This window comes from Canis lupus, chromosome 15, assembly GCF_048164855.1.
Source record: "Canis lupus baileyi chromosome 15, mCanLup2.hap1, whole genome shotgun sequence".
Lineage (NCBI taxonomy): Eukaryota > Metazoa > Chordata > Mammalia > Carnivora > Canidae > Canis > Canis lupus.
The window spans coordinates 42,320,241-42,340,332 of record NC_132852.1 but is presented as its reverse complement, the minus strand read 5'-3'; the positions used below and the strand labels follow the sequence as shown (position 1 = coordinate 42,340,332).

General features: G+C 39.1%; 1 protein-coding gene across 13 annotated transcripts in view; it reads right to left on the bottom strand.

Moving 5' to 3' along the window:
- Positions 1 to 20,092, bottom strand: part of LMBR1 (limb development membrane protein 1) — a 146,752-nt gene that overhangs the window by 102,652 nt on the left and 24,008 nt on the right. For 9 of the 13 annotated variants that reach the window (XR_012007762.1, XR_012007761.1, XM_072776823.1 and 6 more), the window contains exons 2-4: positions 16,908 to 16,980; positions 14,162 to 14,201; positions 8,584 to 8,723 (exon numbers count right to left, since the gene is read on the bottom strand). Coding sequence is in view for 8 of the 13 variants with exons in the window: in XM_072776823.1 (XP_072632924.1) it covers positions 8,584 to 8,723; positions 14,162 to 14,201; positions 16,908 to 16,980 (253 nt within the window). In the remaining 5 variants the exon portion in view is untranslated. Of the gene's footprint in view, positions 1 to 8,583; positions 8,724 to 9,752; positions 9,866 to 14,161; positions 14,202 to 16,907; positions 16,981 to 20,092 lie in introns of those variants that run through there. The other 4 variants (XM_072776828.1, XM_072776829.1, XM_072776824.1 and 1 more) reach the window with 3 other exon arrangements.

The window sequence follows — 20,092 nt, the reverse complement described above, 5'->3', positions numbered from 1 at the left end:
ATTTACCAACATACAGTTTTCTGCTAAGTTTTTAACAAGATACAAAGAAAGTGAATACAAATAGATATCTCCTTTTTTTCTGTCCATTTTTTTACCCTTTTTTCCAATTTTAACAATAAAATTGACAATATAAATGTTAGCTACCTTTTTAATTTGTCAGCTCTGCCCTCTTTTTGTGCCATCCTACAATAACTATAGCTGCCAGCAGGTCATGCCCACACTAAGTGAACAATGGGAACACCTCACAGCATCTGGCTGACAAGTGACAAGGACACTGGGCTAAAACTTGTCAAGGACCAGAGGATTACCATTCTTTCTCAGTCCAGCTCCAATACCATTTTTGTACATCACAGTTTTCAAGCTATTTTAATCATTTTCCCATTGTAGACAAAGATATATCCTGCTACACGATAGAGATTTAGAACTAAGGTTAATAATTTTATTTATTTATGTTACTAAGTTCTGGCCCAGAAAAGTCAAGTGGCATTCCAACGTAATCTGGTTAATATGCAATATCTCAAATCCACCTATCCAAAGTCCAGACACTGCATTAAATTCAAACTAAATATGTTTATACATATTAAAGCATTATTAACACATACATTAGCCTAATACATGTAATTTACACATTAAAGGCACAAGCAATCAAAACCATCCACACTGACAATTTTATAGGACAAGCCATTATATTTCTTTTCAAATTAAGCTCTTTCTTATCAAGGTATTTCTAATGACACAACAAATAACGTTTATTCACTCAACAATGAATCTTTATTAAACAATTCCAGTGTGAAAGTACTAGAGCAGTGATCCATGGGAGACCGAGAGAATTTCAGACATATTCTGAGACCTCAAAGAATTTGGCATAAATTCACAAAGGCTTAACAAAAAAAGACAAACAACAACTCAAGAAAATCTCATAAATGTTATCAGACAGTTAATGACTAACAAATGAATGTGGATGCTACAACTGCACTGGGGTGAGGAAGGAAGTCATCAGACTTTTCAGGGACTACTAGACACCGGCTCTGAACTGACACTAATTCCAGGAGACCCAAAACATTGCTGTGGCCCACCATTCAAAGCAAGGGCTTATGGAGGTCAGTCAATGGAGTGTGAGCTCAAGTATCACATGTGTCACAGTGGGTCTCCAAACCCAGTCTATGGTAATATCCCTTGTGCTGGGATGCATAAGGGATTAGATATACTTCGCAGCTAAAAGAATCGCTACTCTGGTCTCCTGATCTGTGTGGTAAGGATTATGACAGTAGGCAATGCCAAATGAAGCCCCCCAGAATTGCCTCTAACGAGGAAAACAGTAAACCAAAAGTCATGCCACATCTCTGAAGGAAAAAAAAAAATACAGAGATAAGTGTCACCATCATCTGAAAGATGCAGAAGTGGTGATTCCCATAGCCCCAAAACAACAGATTATTAAAGCCTAACTAGGTGGTGACTTCAACTGCAGCTGCTGTTCCAGATGTGGTGCCACTGCTTGAATAAATTCACACATACCCCAGTACCTGGTGTGTGACTCCTGACAAATGCTTTTATCGCCATCTCTGTCCATAAGGCCCACCAGAAGAAGTTTGCTTTCAGCTGAAAGGCCAGCAGAGCACCCTCACTGTCTTACCTCAAGGGCACTCCAACTCTTCAGCCCTAATGGCACAATTTAATTCGCGGGAATCTTGATCTCTTTTCCCTTCCACAAAATATCACAGTGGACCATTCTAATGATGACACTGCTGACTAGATCTAGTGAGCAAGAAGCCTCATAGCAGGTACTGTAGACTTATTGATAAGACATTTTCATGTCAGAGGGTGGAGAATAAATCCAAGAATAATTCAATAACCTTCTATGTCAATGAAATTTCCAGGGGTCCAGTGGTGTGGGGCATGTGGACATACCTCTTCTTGGGTGAAGGATTAGTTGCTGAATCTGGGCTCCTACTACAACCAAGAGAGGCATAAAGTCCATGGGTTTCTTTGGATTTTGAAGGTAACATATTCATCATATTCCTCATTTGAGTGCCACTCTAACCCATTTACCAAGTGACCCTCAGAGCTGCCAGTTTACAGTGGGGTTAACCACAAAAGAAAGTTCTGCCACAAGTAAAGGCTACTGTGTAAGATGCTCTGCTACTTAGGCCCTCTGCCCCATAAATCCAATGGTGCCTAAGGTGTCCATGGAAGTAGGGATGCTGTTTGGAGCCTTTGGCAAGAATTACAGGTGGATCACAACACAGAGCCTGAGGGCTTTAGAGCAAAGCCTTGCAGCACTACAGCACCCCTGGGACATCCCTGAAGGACAGCCCTGCACTCTCTTTTAAGTAACAGATCTTGGCCTGTTACTGGACCTTAGCAGAGACTGAACATTTGATCATGGGCCACCAAGTTACCACATGACTGGAGCTGCCCATCATGAACAGGGTGTTATCTGGCCCACCAAGCTATAACACTGGACATGCAATAGTGACACTCTATCATCAAATGGAAGTGGTATATACGTGATCAGGCCCAAGCAGGCCCTGAAGGTGCAAGTAAATTACCTGAACAAGTGGCCCAAATGCCCATGGTCTCCACCCCTGCCACACTACTTCTCTCCCCCAACTTGCACCTATGGCCTCATAGGGAGTTCCCTACCATCAGCTGACAGAGAGAAGAAAAGACACAGGCCTGGTTTATAGATCATTCCACATGATATGCAGACACCACCCAGAGTGGACAGCTGTAAACATCCCCGAAGGACAGCAGTGAATGGAAATCCTCCCAATGTAGCTAATTGTTCACCTTGCTTATTTAGGAGGAGGCCAGACATGTAACTGTACATTCATGGGTTGTGTCCAGTGATTTGGCTAGATGGCCAGGAAGAAACATGTTTGGAAAACTGATAACAAGGGAATCTGAGGCAGAGGTATACAGATAGTACTCTCTGAATGGGAGAAAAAAAAATGTGAAGATATTTGTGTCCCATGTGACTCCTCAACAAAGGGGGATCCTGGCAGAGGAGTTTAACAATCAAGTGGATAGGATTACCTGTTCCATGGATACCAGTCAGCCTCTTTCTCCAGCCACCCTTGTCATGATCCAATAGGTTCATTAACAAAATGTTAGGGTGGAGGTGATGCATGGCCTCAGCAATGTGCACTTCTACCCATTAGGCTCACCGGGCTATGGTTCCCAGAGTGCCTAATTGGCCAGCAGCAAAAACCAATACTGAGACCTGAATATGGCACCACACCCAGGGAAGATTAGCCAACTACCTGGTGGGGGGTTGATTGAAATGGGTCACTCTCATCATGGAAAGGGCAGCATATTGTCCTTACTGGAATAGACACTTACTCTGGATACAGATTTGCCTTGAAAGCAAAGCTTCTGCCAAAACTACTATCTGTGGACTTTGAGAATGTCTTGCCTACCATCATCACAGCAGGGCTTCACAACAAAAGAACAATGGGCCCATGCCCTGGAATTCACTGGTCATGCATCCTGAAGCAGCTGGCTCAACAGAATGGTGGAATGTCCTTCTAAAGACTCAATTACAGTGTCAGCTAGGTGGCAATACCTCGCAGGGCTGAAGAAAGGTACTCTAGGAGGTTGTATATGCCCTGAATCTATATTCAATAGATGGTAGTATTTCTCCCAGTCAGGGTTCACAGGTCCAGGAATCAAGGGGTAGAAATTGGAAGTGGTGGCACTCACTATTATCCCTACTGACTCACTAGCAAACTTTTTGCCTCCTGTTCCTACAACCTTGCGAACTAGTGCTGCTAATCTAGAGGCTCCAGCTCCAAAGGGAGGAACGTTTCCACCAGGAGATATAACAATTATTCCACTGAACTGGAAGTTTAGACTGCTGCCCAGAACTCTGGGGTCCTCATGTGTCTTAATCAACCAGCAAGGAAGGGAGTGTTCTGACTACCAACGACAAACTGAACTGCTACTGCACAATGGAGGTGAGGAAAAGTGTGTCTAGAACACAAGGCATACCTTAGGTCATGTCTTACTAGTACCATAATTTGGCCCTATTAACAAATTTTTAAAAGCCAAGAAGCAAGCATGTCTAAGGTTGACAAATCTTTAACCCCAAGACAATTGAAAGAACTAATAATAAACACTCCCTCAAATGTCATCAACAAGGTTAAAGAAAGCTATGAATTTAGAAGAAAAAGATGAATTTAAAGATTTATGAAATTTACTACCTGCAGTAAAGGATATAAACCTACCAAAGATTTAGCAGAAACAAAGCTGGGGGTCATAAAACCCTTAGGGAAAAATTTCCGAGGCTGACATCCCATGCCTCCTGAAACCCATTCCTAAGAGTACAGTTAGAAGCAGTAACACCTGAGACGCCTGGGTGGCTCAGCAGTTGGACGTCTGCCTTTGGCTCAGGGTGGGTTCCCGGATTCCCAGAATCAAGTCCTACATCGGGCTCCTTGCATGGAGCCTGCCTCTCTTTCTGTGTTCTCATGAATAAATAAATAAAAATCTTTAAAAAAAAGAAAAAAAAAGAAGCAGTGACATCATTTAGAAGGTTCTTCCTTTAGTTCCCCAACTTCCAGCTGATGTAGTTTTTAATTATTATTATTATATTTTATTTTATGTGGCTTATTATCTATATTATATATATATTTATATTATTAAAATTATTACATAATTTATTCATTCAACATGTTTATTAGGCAATCACTATGTGGGAATCATTGTTCCAAGCCCTAATTTATAAACAATATATTTGAGCTTACACACCTTACATTAAATGAGAAAGACTCTTAAAAAAACCAAAGATGTTTACTTCCAGAGTTAAGGCCTCCAAATCGTATGGCATGTCATGTGTTAGTAGTTCTTATTTCCAGTCCATAAACAGAAAAAAAAAAAAAAAAGGCCTTGGTTTAGAGTATGAAAGGTCATTAAATATAGCATGCAATTTCTATTTAGTAAAACTGGAAACAAAGGCCAGTTCACCTGTCATACTGGTTAGCCCAGCTTGAGAATACCGGCACCGCTGGTAAAAACACCTGGAGCCCAAAATGTATGTGCCGTAGTACCTACAGCTTTACAGAAAGCTAGAGCTAGGGAAACCACGCCAAACAGTGTTCCTTAAACATCTCAGACAACACATGCAAAAACCATTTTCTAAATTATATATTATCAAAATATTTTTAATAACTAATAACATGTATCTAAAAATAACTCACAAAAACATGCACAGCCATTACTTTCCAGGTTGTTTCCTGTCTTTCATAATAACAGCTGACTTTTCAGTAGAAGATTTATTTTTTGTATCAATTTCAGTTTGCTTATTTGAGTTTTTTTCAATTGCTAAGTAAAAAAAGGAGTAATTGCTTATTTGGTTAATAATTAGTCCTAATTTTATTGAATTCATTTGGTCTTCAGAGCTTCATGAATCCATTTGTTTCTACCTTCAAACGCAACAGAAACCACAAAGGCCAGATTCAAATATGTGATTAAACAAAAATGTTAAAATTTTTATGTCAAACAAACAGCTTAAGCAGTATTAAAGGACAAATGGGAGGAAAATGTTTGCAATTAACCTCTGATAGACAATCAATTACTTAAAAAAACATTGCAAGCATAAAAAAGAATGAAATCTTGCCATTTGGAACAACATGGATGCAGTGGGAGTATAATGTTAAGAGAAATAAGTCAGTCAGAGAAAGACAAATACCATATGATTTCACTCATATGTGGAATTTAAGAAACAAAACAAATAAGAAAACACGAGAGAGAGGCAAACCAGGAAAGAGATTATTAACTATAGAGAACAAATGGTGGTCACCAGAGGGGAGGTGGGTGGATGAGTGAAGTAAGTGATGAGGATGGAGGAGGGCACCTGTCGTGAGGAGCACCAGGTGTTGTACGGAAGTGATGAATCACTACATTGTACACCTGAAACTAATATTACACTGTATGTTAGCTACTGAGAATTTAATTAAAAAAAAAAAAAAGAAAGAAAGAAAGAAAGACGGGGTGCCTGGGTGGCTCAACTGGTGAAATCTCTGCCTTCAGTTCAGATCATGATCTCAGGGTTCTGGGATGGAGCCCCACATCAGACTCCCTGCTCAGTGGGGAGCCTCCTTCTCCCTCTCCTGCTCTGCTTGTGCTTTCTCTCTCTCTAATAAATAAATAAAATCTTTGAAAAAAGAGGGGGAAAAGCACTAAAAATGGGCCAAGAAAACAGGTAGGCATTTTACTAAAAAATAAATATGAATGACCTCTGAGTATGTTTTGTAAATGTCTATCCTTACGAGTAACTGAAGAAATGTACGTTTAAGAGGGGAAATGTTTCATGTTTTTTAATTGGAAGGGTTTTTTCTTTTAAGATTTATTTTGGGGAGTGGGGGCAGAGGAGAAAATCCAAGCAGACTCTGCTAAGCATGGAACCTGATGCAGGAATCAATCTCACAAACCTAAGATCATGACCTGAGACAAAACCAAGAGTCAGACACTCAACCAACTGTGCCACTCAGGTGCCCCTTGAATTGCCAGGTTTTAAGTACTGCCCACAGTTGGTGAAGATGCATTCTGGGAAGAGGAAGAGGAGGCCCACCTCCCCACTCCACCCCCCATATCCCATCAGTGAAAGCGAAACCACTAGTGGAATTCACACAGCTTTTCAGAATCAGGAATTATCTTCTCAAAAACTTTTAAAGTGTGCTTACCTGGAAAGTGAATTGCAGAAATCTATCCTAAGGGCAAATATTTATTTGTGAAGATGTATACTTTAGATTTTTTAGTTAAAAATTTAGGAACAATCCATGCTTAATACAGCTCCAGGCACTACTGTAAATTGCACACAAAAGTAGTTACAGGCATGGAAACCTTCCCCTTACACTTTGATGGGAGAAGATACAAATTATCAGTGAGTCCATGAGAGTTTCCCATCTGGTTATGTATGTATCCACATGAACACACATTATGGAAGGCTAAGAAGGCTACAAAGGTTACAGGCCAGGTATCCACAATAGCTCTGTGGGTTGTGGGATTGTAAGTAACATTAATTTTCTTCACCGTATATTGTTTCCCAAATACTCTACAGTAAACATAGCATTTCTTTAATAAACACAAAGGGTTGAGAGAAAAGGTATCTGTATAAAGTCCAGATGAATTAAACAGTTATGCACAAACAAAATCATTTTTAGAAAATGAGCGGGGGCGGGGGGGAGAGGATTTGTTGCATCTCAGGAAGGAAAAAGATCTTCCAAACACAAAACAGGGCAGCCTGGGTGGCTCAGTGGTTTAAAGCGCCACCTTTGGCTGGGGGTGTGATCCTAGAGACCCGGGATGGAGTCCCACATCGGGCTCCCTACACGGAGCCTGCTTCTCCTTCTGCCTATGTCTCTGCCTCTCTCTCAATCTGTGTCTCTGATGAATAACCAATTAATTAATTTAAAAAACACAAAACAATTAGAGATATCAAAGGAAGAAAAAAGACTGGACAATATTTTTTGATCTGCCAATCAAAAAAGCGAGCAGAGTTAAGAAGAAAAATAACTGGAATATATTTACAAAAATCTAACAAAAAACTGGTATATTTCACACATAAAGAAATCATAATTCAGTAAGAATAAAAGAGGGAAAAACAATGAAACATTTTAAAAATCAATGTATTAGATTTTATTTTTATTTTTTTTTTTTTTAATTTTTATTTATTCATGATAGGCACACAGTGAGAGAGAGAGAGGCAGAGACACAGGCAGAGAGAGAAGCAGGCTCCATGCACCGGGAGCCTGACGTGGGATTTGATCCCGGATCTCCAGGATCGCGCCCTGGGCCAAAGGCAGGCGCCAAACCGCTGCGCCACCCAGGGATCCCTGTATTAGATTTTATAAATTAAAATTAAAATGTCCTACCTCACTAAAAATTTCTAGAAAATAGCAGTCAAGATTGGCATGCAGGTCTATTTGGCCTCCAAGCAATATACCGTGTTGCCCACAGTAAATAAGTTACTTTTTTAACCACATTAATTTTAAAGTTTGTACTTGACAAAAGAAATTTTCCCCTATTATACATTTTTTAAAGGTTTTATTTATTTATTCATGAGAGAGGCAGAGACACAGGCAGAGTTGGAGAAGCAGGCTCCCTGCAGGAAGCCCGATGTGGGATTCGATCCCAGGATTCAATCCCGGGACTCCAGGATCATGCCCCAAGTCAAAAGCAAACCCTCAACCACTGAGCCACCCATGCGTCCCTATTACTTACACATTTTTAAATAAAAAAAGTAACTAGCAACAAATAAAGTAGAAAACTATGACTCGTATTTTTAGGTCTTAAATGGAGGTAAGATAACCAGATAAACCAAAATTCTCTTGCTAAACATTTAAGTGAAAATTTATCAAAATCATTTTAAGTATAAAAACTGTTTCTTAGGTAAAATAGGAAAGCCTTCACAACTAATAGGAATAGTAAGTAAAATCTGGTTTTCTGATTTTATGAAGGACTCATGGTTTATTGGAGGAAGATGCAAATTATGAAGGAAATTAAGAAAAAGTAAATCTAAAGATACAGTTTAGTAAAAAACAAAAACATTCATTGTGATTATATTAAGCAATATATACTAACCATGAATTAGGGAGCCATTTAGCCATTGAATATAGTAGTTCTGAGGAAAAGAAAGCAGGATTTCATTGCTGATTATTGAAAAGGGCAAAAGCAAAACAGCCCCAGCTGACACTGCCAGAGTGAACGTGCTCAAAAACAACCTGGAAGAGAAGAGATTGTTGTTACCAGCAACTGGAAAAAGCAAGGAATATGGTAGGAATTCAAAAAGGATAAAAACTTGTAAATCTTTTAATCCAAAAAAGTTATATAAGACTTTCATTAAATATGTGTAGTTGGGAGTCAAATGATATATATATATGACACTAAAAGGGGCTTTCACTTTCTGTTTTACATGTTTGAAATGTTTTAAATGTTATATCTAAATTTTTTTAAGATTTTTTTAAAAGACTAAACAGGCAAAGGAAAAAAAACCCTCACCAACATTAGAGATGGAACCTTAATATCCATACCATTAAAATCAATATAGGAAGAACATGAAAATAAATATAAGGAGACATAAGAAACAAAACGTTCTAAACACTCAAAATACACATCTACTAGAGTAACTTTGAGCCCAATGCCATCTTGTGGCAACCAACAGAAGTGTTTTCCTACTTAAAGCCAAAACAACCATGAAACCCTTGTTCCGTAAATCATTGATAATGTTTAAATGTAGACTATATGATACATAGCAAAAATACAACTCAAATCAGACAGAAGAAGTCTTACAAACTGTTTTGCTGAGCGGGCATGTTTCCTGGGAAAAGCACTAGGAAAAATGTCTACCCCAGGTCTACTGTCAACTCTGGCAACTACCAGCCAGCGACCTTCAGTGTGCTTCTTTGGATTTGTCCTTGCAAATCAAGTGAGGAAGTTCTCCCAATCACTATCAGGTGGCCTCGAGCTGTCTGTCCTGCTGCCGGTCACACTCTGCCTGACCACTGGTCTCCACTCTAACATCACTCTTTTCCCTTTTAATTAAGTATTTTGTGGGAAGCTAAGCTGGAAACCAGGAAAAATAACCTGTTCCTTGCTAAAAAATGTATTCATTTACGGATTCCTATCAGTATGGACTCCAGATTGTTCTATTTTATGCTGTGTAGGATCCAATGTAATCATTCTCCTGACACTCCAATTGTCCCTGATTGATGTGAAAGCCCTTGAACATTCTGGGTCTTTCTGACATGTACCTCATCATTCTTGGAGCACCTCCTTGCATTCTGGCAGTACCATATGTACAGAATGAGCCTGGAACTTCCCCTCCTGTACCCCTGCGGACAGCTTCTCCCCCAAATCCTGGTTCCTATTAGTGGAAAATTATATTTAGAAGCAAAGATCTGGTGCTAAATATATTCATTGCTACTGGGGTGTCATGCTCCCAATGGACAGGCAAGGAATACAAGTATGCACTACGCATATGCGTATGTACATACGCACACTTAACACATATCCACCTTTACATCTAGATCTGGTTCACCAACTTTATTAAAAACCATGAGTCCACACTGACAGTTCAACTGCAATGCAACAACCTTGTTCATTTTCATTTTTCTCCCTTTCCCTAACTGCAAATGGTTCCTGTCACCTTTAATGGACTAAACACCCCTGTATGTGATCTGACACTCCCACCCTATGCAGAGGTGTCCATCCTGTTCCAGTGACTCCCCATTTTGGACTGTCCTACCTCCTTCCCCACTGACCTCTGACACCCATGCCAAGCCGTCCTTCTGGGGACACCCTTCTCAGCCTACTTGGGCTCTGCCATCCTGCACAGATGCCCTCCCCAACTTCTGACTCCCTGTGGCAGAGCATCCCTGAACACATGTGGGTGCCCCTCAACACTCCCTCAAGCTAATACTACATGCCAGGACTTCCCTCTGCAGGGGAAACTCCCTCCCTTCTCCCAGACCTGAAAGCACACACCAGGTCACTCCTGAGCTTATGCTAGGCCTTATGCTAGGCCTACCTCTTACCTGGAAACTCTCCTCTCACCTGCACAGGCTCACAAAAATTTCAGCACTTACGCATGTTGTTTTTATATCAATAACTTTAATCCTAATCAAAATCAACTAACTAGACAACAGTAGCTCTCAGAAAATGTAGTTGTTGATTGCAAAGTTAATTTCGGGGCACAAGTAGATACAAACAGAGAAAGAACAAAGGAGTAAAGGAGAGAGCAAACATGGGCCTAATGGAAGGTGAGAAAGGCCGAGGAACAAGGCTTTCCATCTTGACTCGGGGTTGAGCCAGCACTGGAGATCTCTGTTTCAAGTGGCCAGGTAGTGCTGCCAACTACTTTACTTAAGAATTTGAGCTCTTCTAGAAGACTGAGGATTCCCTTTTTTTTCTCCTCATTCAGCAGGCCTCTCCTTCCATTTCCTCCTCTTCAGTGGAAGAAGCAAGGCAAGGAAATATGGTGCAGAGAAGGGAAGCAACTCTGAATTTCCACATACTATGCACTAAGCACCAACCCAGGAATGTTTAGCAGATGTGATTTAATCCATACAACAGCACAACAAAGTAAGTGGCAGTTCTCCTTCACACAGAGAGAAAATAAATCTTTCTCAATCTCTTCTGACCTCAAGTTAATCTTGAGTTCAGAATTTGAACCCAGATCTGCCTTACTCTTCCATTCTCACTCATTCTATCACACAAGAGGGGAAAAAAGGCAGTGAAAGCCAAAGTCATCACTGGTGTGAGGGGCTAGGGAACAGATGAGCCCTGATTCTCTCTCAGGTGCCCTCCTCCCTGCTCCTTCTCCTGTCTTTATTGTATGTGCATGCCCATCTGCCTGCAAGAAGCGGAAGTCTCCTCCAGTCACCTGATGCAGGAACCACCTGCTAGGAGAACACAAAGCCTTCAGACATTTGGTAGCAAGTAGCAACAGCAGAGGTGGAAGCAGAACTGCTGAAAGCAGAAGGGGAGATCAGGGCTCCAGAGACTCCTCACAAGGAAACAAGGCACAAAAAGTTGATCATTTTAAAATATTTATTTCTATTATGGATGCAGTTCCTTTGGGCCCTAGTTGCTGAATTGTTTACAGTTCCTGAGCTATACATTAACATTTGATTTACCATGTAGTTGCAAGGAAACTTGTAAGTTGTTTGTGAAATATTTAAATAAAGGTTATCTGGAATTTGTAATATGTGTAAAAAAAAAAAAAAAGAAAAAGGAAACGAGGCACAGCCACTGTTTCATAGAATACACTGCAGGGTAATGCCTAAGTGATGTCCTCTGGTCTGTTGACAAATCTACAAATGTATGTATATAGATTTACCACCAAGAGTGGAGTACAGACCAGAGAGGAAAGTGGCACACATCTCACAGTACTCACTTCATCCCTAGAGGATTTCACTGGGAAAGAATTAGTATCTGCCCTTTACTCAGTCTGAGATTCACTGAAGCTTTTTGAGGTAAGTGAATTATTTAGACAGTAATTTAGACACAGAAAAATGATCAATCACTTAAGGATTTTCTCAAATATCAAGGTGTTAGGAATAAAACTAAGACCCCTAATTCTATAAATTTAAATCAAATAATAGGCCTAAGTTTTAAACCCACAGAGCAAGAATTCCCAGTATAAAGTTATAGATGTTTTCCCTAGGGCATTTAAAATCATTTAAATTACCAAATCTAATAAAGCAAGGTCCATTTATATTCACTGTTCAGTTATGAATTAAATCAGACCTATTAAAGTCACTTATCAGTTGAAAGTACTTTTTTATTGAAGTGAAACTCACATAACATAAAATTAACCATTTTAAAATGAACAATTTAGTGGTATTTAAGTGTATTCATAGTGTTGTGCAAACACCACCACTTTCTAGTTCCAGAACATTTCATCACCTCAAAATAAAACCTTATATTCATTAAACAGTTGCTCCCCATGCTGCTCTCCCCTCCGTCTCTAGTAACCATCAATATGACACTGATGAATTTACCTATTCTGGAAACTGCTAGTAAATGGAGTTAGACACTATGTGGCCTTGTGTCTGACTTCTTTCACTTAGCATGATGTTTTTGAGGTTCCTACATGTTATAGCATGTGTCAGTACTTTATTCCTTGTTATGGCTGAGTAATATCCCAGTGTACATAAGAGTGCATTAGCACAGGAAGCCTCTCTCTCTCTCTCTCTCTCTCTTTGACCTTTCCCTCACCTCCTTCTTGCCCCAGGCAAAAGATGAATAATCTGATACTAATCATGAAGAAACAATCCAAATAACTAGCCTGTAATCTTCAAAAGTATCAAGATCAGGTAAATATTGAAGAAGGGTTTCAGTTTAAAGGGAACTAAAGGGACATGACAACTACAAGCAGTGTGTGATCCTGAACGGGGTCCATCTGCAACAAGGACATTACTGGAAAAACTGGTAAATCTGAATGGGGCATGAGTGATACAGCAACAATTTTATTATTTTGATGGTTGTATGGTAGACAATAGAAGAATTACCATTTATAGGCATTATATACAAAAGTATCCTGAGGAAATGGAGAACCAGGTCACCAAATTTTCAAATAGTTCTGGGGGCAAAACAGCTCTTTTTTGTTATATTTCTAACTTTTCTATAAATTCAGGACTATGACAAAAACTTTTCAAGTATCAATTAAAATAAAGAATCCTGGAATAAAAATCTCTCCAATGTAGCTACAACTGTGTGATCTCAAATTTTAGTCAAGCAAAATCTTATAGAAACAAATTTACTGCTTCCCATCCAGTTTAATACCTCAAAAAAATTTAAAGGGTGTATCAATCATATATCACCAGCATATATAAGCAGAAATAAATAAATAAATGAATGAATGAATGAATGAATGAATGAATGCAGAAAGAGAGCTACAGGAAACTAAAGAACCATCTGAGTCCATCTCCCTGCTCATAGCAGGTAGATGTTCAATTAACTAGAACAGATGTCTCCTCCCTATTCCAAGACTGTCATAGTCTTCTCAGCAGATCATTAAACAGTTAAGAGTTTTCTTTCTTACGGCCTGGCAACTTTCCCAACCATAAATAAGCCCACTTCCTGGTTAAAATGTCTGAAGGTAAAATGTCAGCTCCTCAAACAAGCAAATTTTAACAGGAAACAATCAATCCTCATTTTTCCATGTATGGTTGATTCTTGAACAATATGACTTAGAAATGCACAGGTCCACTTATAAGTGAATTTTTAAAATAAATATAATACAGTACTTTAAATGTAATTTCTCTCCCTTATGATTTTCTTAATAATTTTTTTCTTTTCTCTAGCTTTATTATAAGAATACATAATACACATGACATACAAAATATGTATTTGTCAACTGTTTATGTTATCAGTAAGACTTCCAATCAATAGGCTATTAGTAGTTAAATTTTGGGGAAGTAAAAAGTTATACACAATTTCCAACTGCTCAGGGCCAAAGTCCCTAACCCCCACAGTGTTCAAGAGTCAACCCTATATTTGTTTATATGCGCTCCCAAAGATAGAGTTAATATCAATAAAACCAGTGTATTACTTTAGGTGAATTTTTTACACATTTATGCCCTAAGGTGTGAATAAAATTTGAAGAATTTATAACCTCAAAATTAGAAACAGAACAAATGAATTTTTAAATACATACGAAATCCTGTTGACTATGGCATCTTCATCTTCTTGTTCATCTGTAAAAATGGTTAAAGTATTAATTTTTTTATCTTCAATAAAATGTTTCATTAATTTATCAGGAAATACAAACAAAAACAGAAACTCAATGAATTACTGAAAAGAACTTTCAAAAAGCTCTGTTTATTTGAGCATGGATCTAAATTTAAATCTTATTAACTCACATGGGACAGAACGTAGAGTGTTGTGATTAACCAAAATCCTAATTAACAAAACTACCATATGCAAATTGAAACTTTCCATATATTTATTGCTCCAGAAAATAAAACTTAGTAGAACCTTAGGACCAGAATCAAGTTTACTGTCATACAACATAAGTGAAATTGTAATTGCTAATGAACAAAAACTTTTAGTTGATACTATCCAACAAAAATCTTTATTATAAAGTTAGAATTCAAAATCTTAAAACTCATGTACTTTTCCACAATTCAAGTTTGTCATTATTAATGATACTAACAAAGATTCTCTTGGACCATTCTAAACCATTAGAATGCCTCCATACTATTTCACAATTATTGTCCAAGTTATAAACAGAAAGATACCAAGTTTTGAATTTTTTACAAGTAGCAGATGGCCTCTGCTCCAATACTCACTCAGCTCTCTCTCTCTCTCGTGGCTACTAGCCTTCTCTTTGTCTTCCTACATAAATATACCAGCTAGGGCAGCCCAGGTGGCTCAGCGGTTTAGAGCCACCTTCAGCCCAGGGCCTGATCCTGGACACCTGGGATCGAGTCCTGCATCGGGCTCCCTGCATGGAGTCTGCTTCTCCCTCTGCCCCTCTCTCTCTCTCTCTCTCTCTCTCTGTCATGAATAAATAAATAAAATCTTAATTAATTAATTTACCAGCTAAAGAAAATATAATCCAATTACAAGAATATTGCACAACACCCCCTGACCCCTCCTTCTCCTCAATACCTAACTGAGGTTGTCCTCAAAGGCTCTCTCTCTAGGTCTCTGTAATTATGACTATCCATTTGCTTCCATGTCAATGGTGCGTTTGAGCCATCCTCTTAACCCTAATCTCCATTCTTAATTACAGGCTGCCCAAAATAGCTTTACAACCAAAAGGACGATAAAATAACAGTCCCAATTAATTTGTATACTGTTGTGCCTACTCTCTATCAACCATCAACTACTGAAGAATATTTTAATAGCTTCATATACATTTCAACTCTTCCCCTCCCCCCCCCCGCCAACGCTCAGTACTAAGTCCAGAGTACTCATCACCCCTCTCTGCTATTACTCTAAAAATCATCTAATAGAGGCACCTGGGTGGCTAAATCAGTCGGGCATCGGGCTCTTGATTTCCACTGAGGTCATGGTCTCAAGGTTGTGAATCAGGCCCTGCATCATGCTCCATGCTCAGCAAAAGGTGTGGGGAGGGAGGTCAGCTTGGGTCTCTCTCTCTCTCTCTCCCCCTCTGCCACCACTCATACTCTCTCTCTCAAAATAAATAAATAAAGTATTTAAAAATCATCTAAATCATCTAATAAATCTCCAATTTTCCTGTTCATCATCCCCTAAATCCCCCAAAATGATGCATTTTATATTAATTCTCTCTCCTCCTCCTCCTTCTATGTCAATAACCATTAACACCTGATGCCAAAACATCTTTAAAAATAGCTAAAATACTGTGTTGAATCTGTAGGTCTTCAAATTTTTGAGAGATTATAGATTCCAAGAAATATTTTAATGTAATCATAGAGCCAAACTAAAACACTAGAGCAAGCACTATTTCCTAATTGCTTTCAAAAGTCTAATAAGTTTGATATTATAATATAAAGAGTTCCTATTATATAGAATCCATAAATATTCATATGGCACTACTGTTAGCCCAGCATACAGGTAGAAAATTCTGTTTTCTTGTTATTTACAGAAAATAGCTGAGGTTTAACAGAAGGCAGTAAGGCAACTGTTTAGGTCCTTACAAAACCTTGGCACAAGAATCTGTGAATTAATTAGCACAAAGTTCATTTTTAAAAAAAGAATAGGGGCACCCAGATGGCTCAGTCAGTTATGCACCTGACTTTGACTCAGGTCATGATCCTAGGGTCTTGGGATGGAGCCCCATGCCAGGCTACCTGCTCAGTGGAGAGTCTGTTTGTCCCCCTCCTGCTCCCTCTGCTCCCCTCCCCCACTCATGTGCATGTGTGCACTCTCTTTCCCTCAAGTAAATAAATAAAATCATAAATAATAATAATAAATTTAAAAAATAAAAAAAGAATACAGATTTAGTGGTCCCTAAATAATAATGAAATAATAAAAAGACAATATAATATATAACTGAATATTAAATGATATCATGGAGACTCTACATTCCATATCACTTTAGAGAAAGAAAAGATAGTCTAATAGTCAGAGAAAGGATGGGGGGGGTAGGCATGTTCAAACTCAGAGCCAGTCACAAAACCCATATATCCTCATAAACTCTAGAAATTTCCCAGATACTGAACAGCCCCACACTATTCTTGGTTAGACCTAAGAATGGTGGTAAACATGGGCTCAGGTCAAACAGAATGATGACCCCACAAGCAGTCAGATTCCCTGGAGGTTCCTGTTTACTTAGCACCAGGCTATTACATCCTTCAATCATTGCCATACTGAATGTATTATACTACCATACTGACAGGCACGATATGGCCCATATACCACAGACCAGCTGGCATGATGATCTAAGTATTTTTAATTATAATGTTTCTACTTGCCTGATTTTCTCTTGTATCTTGTGATGATGAAGTAGGAAACAATGTAGAGAATGGCAAAAAGAAGGAAACATATCTGGAAAAAAAATTAACAGATCATTTACATTTGTTGCATATCTTTTTTTTAAATTATAGAAGATACATCTTTGGTACTTATAGGCAAAGAGGATTGATCTGGGGCATTGGGTGGCTCAGTCAGTTAAGTGTCTGCCTTGGGCTCAGGTAATGATCCCACAGTCCTAGATCCAGCCCCACATCCAGCTCCCTGCTCAGCAGAGAGCCTCCCTCTCCCTCTGCCTGCCACTCCCTTTGCTTGTGCTCTCTGTCAAATAAATAAATAAAAATCTTGAAAAAAAAATAGATTCAATCTATTTAAAACTTTCTAGATGGGATCCCTGGGTGGCTCAGCGGTGCCTTTGGCCCACAGCGTGACCCTGGAGCCCTGGGATCAAGGCCTACATCAGGCTCCCTGCATGGAGCCTGCTTCTCCCTCTGCCTGTGTCTCTGCTTCTCTTTCTCTCTGTGTCTCTCATGAATAAATAAAAAATCTTTAATAAAAAAATTAAAAATTAAAAATTAAAACTTTTTAGATATTTTACTAGAATAAAGTTTTGATAAAATGCTAATTTATATAAACTAATTCAAATAACCCAGTTTTTAATATCATTGCAGGGAAAATATGTCCAATGAAGATTTTCTTTTCATAACTTGACTGAATTGTCTTCAGAATCACATGGAAGTGTAAAAAGCTAGACCAATACCAACAATTCTGATAACTAAAGTCAATGAGATACTACAATCCCTTCCAAATATCAAAACATACTATAAAGCTTCAAAAACATTTAAGGATGGCTCAAACTTAGATAAATGAAACATCCTATTATATAAAAATTTATATAATTTGGTTTTACATACAGGAGGCATCACAAATCAATGCGGGGGGGAGTAATCATTCAATAAATATACCACATATCAAAATAAACAGCAGTTGAACAAGAAGCTTTTTAAATTCAATTAAATTCCATTTAATTTTATGGGGATGACAGGAAAAAGAGGATGGGGTCAAGGAACAGGAGATCTCATTACAGTCAAAGACCAAGAAATAAAGTCTTATTAGAGCTATGGATCAGGGTGAAAAGAGTTTGAAAACTCAAATGAAACAATCCCAGGTAATGACAGTTTAGGGAGCACCCCATGTGTGGATTTCTGAAAAAGGGCTGTTGGCCACATGACTAAAAATGACCTTAGATCTAAGTATGAACAGCCACTATACAATGTCTTCTAGGAAATGACATACTCAGAATGGAAATGACCATGAGCCTCATGTCACAATTCTTCCAATACAAGCGGGAGAGTGACAAGAGATAGCCAATACTGACAGTGACCAAAAAAGGAGCCAAGAATTGAAAGCATCAGATTGGCCTGCTGCTGGGAGCCCATCAAGAACTCCAAACGGATAACAGAATGTAAACACCATCACTACTTTCTCCCAAAATCCTTTAGGGTGTGGAAAATGGGTCAAAATGGAAACCAGTTATTGGTGAAGAAATGTAAACAGAAGGGGTCTTCTAAGAAGATGTTAAGGATGGGGGGGGGGGAGAATTTACAACAGAATGGTGAAGTCTGATTAGGGCTGCAAGAGCACTGGAAAGAAGGGTTACTGGGCAGAAACTGACTTACGAGGTTAAAGTCAGAGGGATCATATGACCAACAGAATTAATATTTATGACAGAAGCTACCTGAAATTCAATTCATTCCACAATTACTTGCTGGGAGCTCACCGTTCACCAGGCACTCTTTTTAGAACTGGGAACAGAAGAGCAAAGAAAACAAAGTTCTCGCCCTCACTGAGCTTATATTCAACTAAGAAAACAGCCAATCAATAGCCAACAGGGCAAATGCTGCTTGGTGCAGGTTTAGGGGAATAGTGAGTGTCAGCAGGGCACATGATGATTGGTGCAGGATTAAGGGAATAGGGAGTGTCAGCGGGGCACATGACAACTGGTGCAGGATTAGAGGAATAGGGAGTGTCAGTGGGGCACATGATGATGGGTGCAGGATTCAAACAGGGAGTGTCAGCAGGGCAAATGACGATTGGTGCAGGTCTAGGGGAATAGGGACACATCTCACTAATAAGGTAACATCTGAGGAAGGCCTTTGGGAGAAAAGAAAGCAAGACATGCAGAAATCTGGAAGGAGCGTACTCAAGGCACAGAAAACAGTCACAGCAAGGGTCTGAGACCGGGAAAGCTCTGGTGTGTTCCTACAGTGAGAGGAAAGAAGTGAGAGATGAGGTCAGGTAGTTCGTATTAACTGTCAGTCTCACAAACAGTGAAGTAAGTGTTGGTTTTTACCCTGAGTGATATGAGAAACCACTGGCATGCTGAGCAGACGGGTGATAGGACCTGACAGAGTACAAAAGACTCACTCCAGGTACAATGTGGAAAATAACTTAGAAGGGTTAAGGCCTGAAGCAAACAGACCAGTTAGGAGTGTACTGCAATCATCTAGAAGAGATGTCACGTGGACCTGTGTAGCAGAAATATCAAAAATTATCAAGTTCTGGGTATGTTTTGAAAACAGACTTGACAGGGCTTGCAGGGATAAGGCTTGGCCTATGAACCTGGAAAGAGATAGTGGGTATTTCCGGAGTCAGGAAAGATTATGAGTAAAATTATTTGGCATTGGAAGTAAAAAATACAGTTTATAATGCTGAATGTGAAATACTTATTATTCACTCAGGTGGAAAGGGCTGGATTTAAAAATCTGTACGGTCCAGGGAAGGAGCCTCACTAGGATTTTTTTTTTTTTTTTAAGGTGAGGGGCAGAGGGGACATAAGGAGATAGATATTCAAAGCCTTAGGCCAGATGAGATTTCTATCCTAGGGAGTGAGTACTGCCAGAGAAGTCGGAGAACCAAGCCCCAAAGCTCTCAAATATTTACAAGTCAACTTGATGGAAGGAATAAGCAATAGCTAACTGAGAAGCAGCAGTCAGCAGACAGGAGGCAAACAAGAGACTGTGATGTCCCAAAAGCCAAATGAAAAAAGCTCATGTAGGAAAAGGGAATTACCAGCCGTGTCAAATGCTGCTGACAGGCCAAGTAAGATGAGCACTGAGAATTGACAACTGGATTTAGCAACATGGTGGTTATCAGTGACCTTGACAAGAGCTGTTTTTCTGGAGTA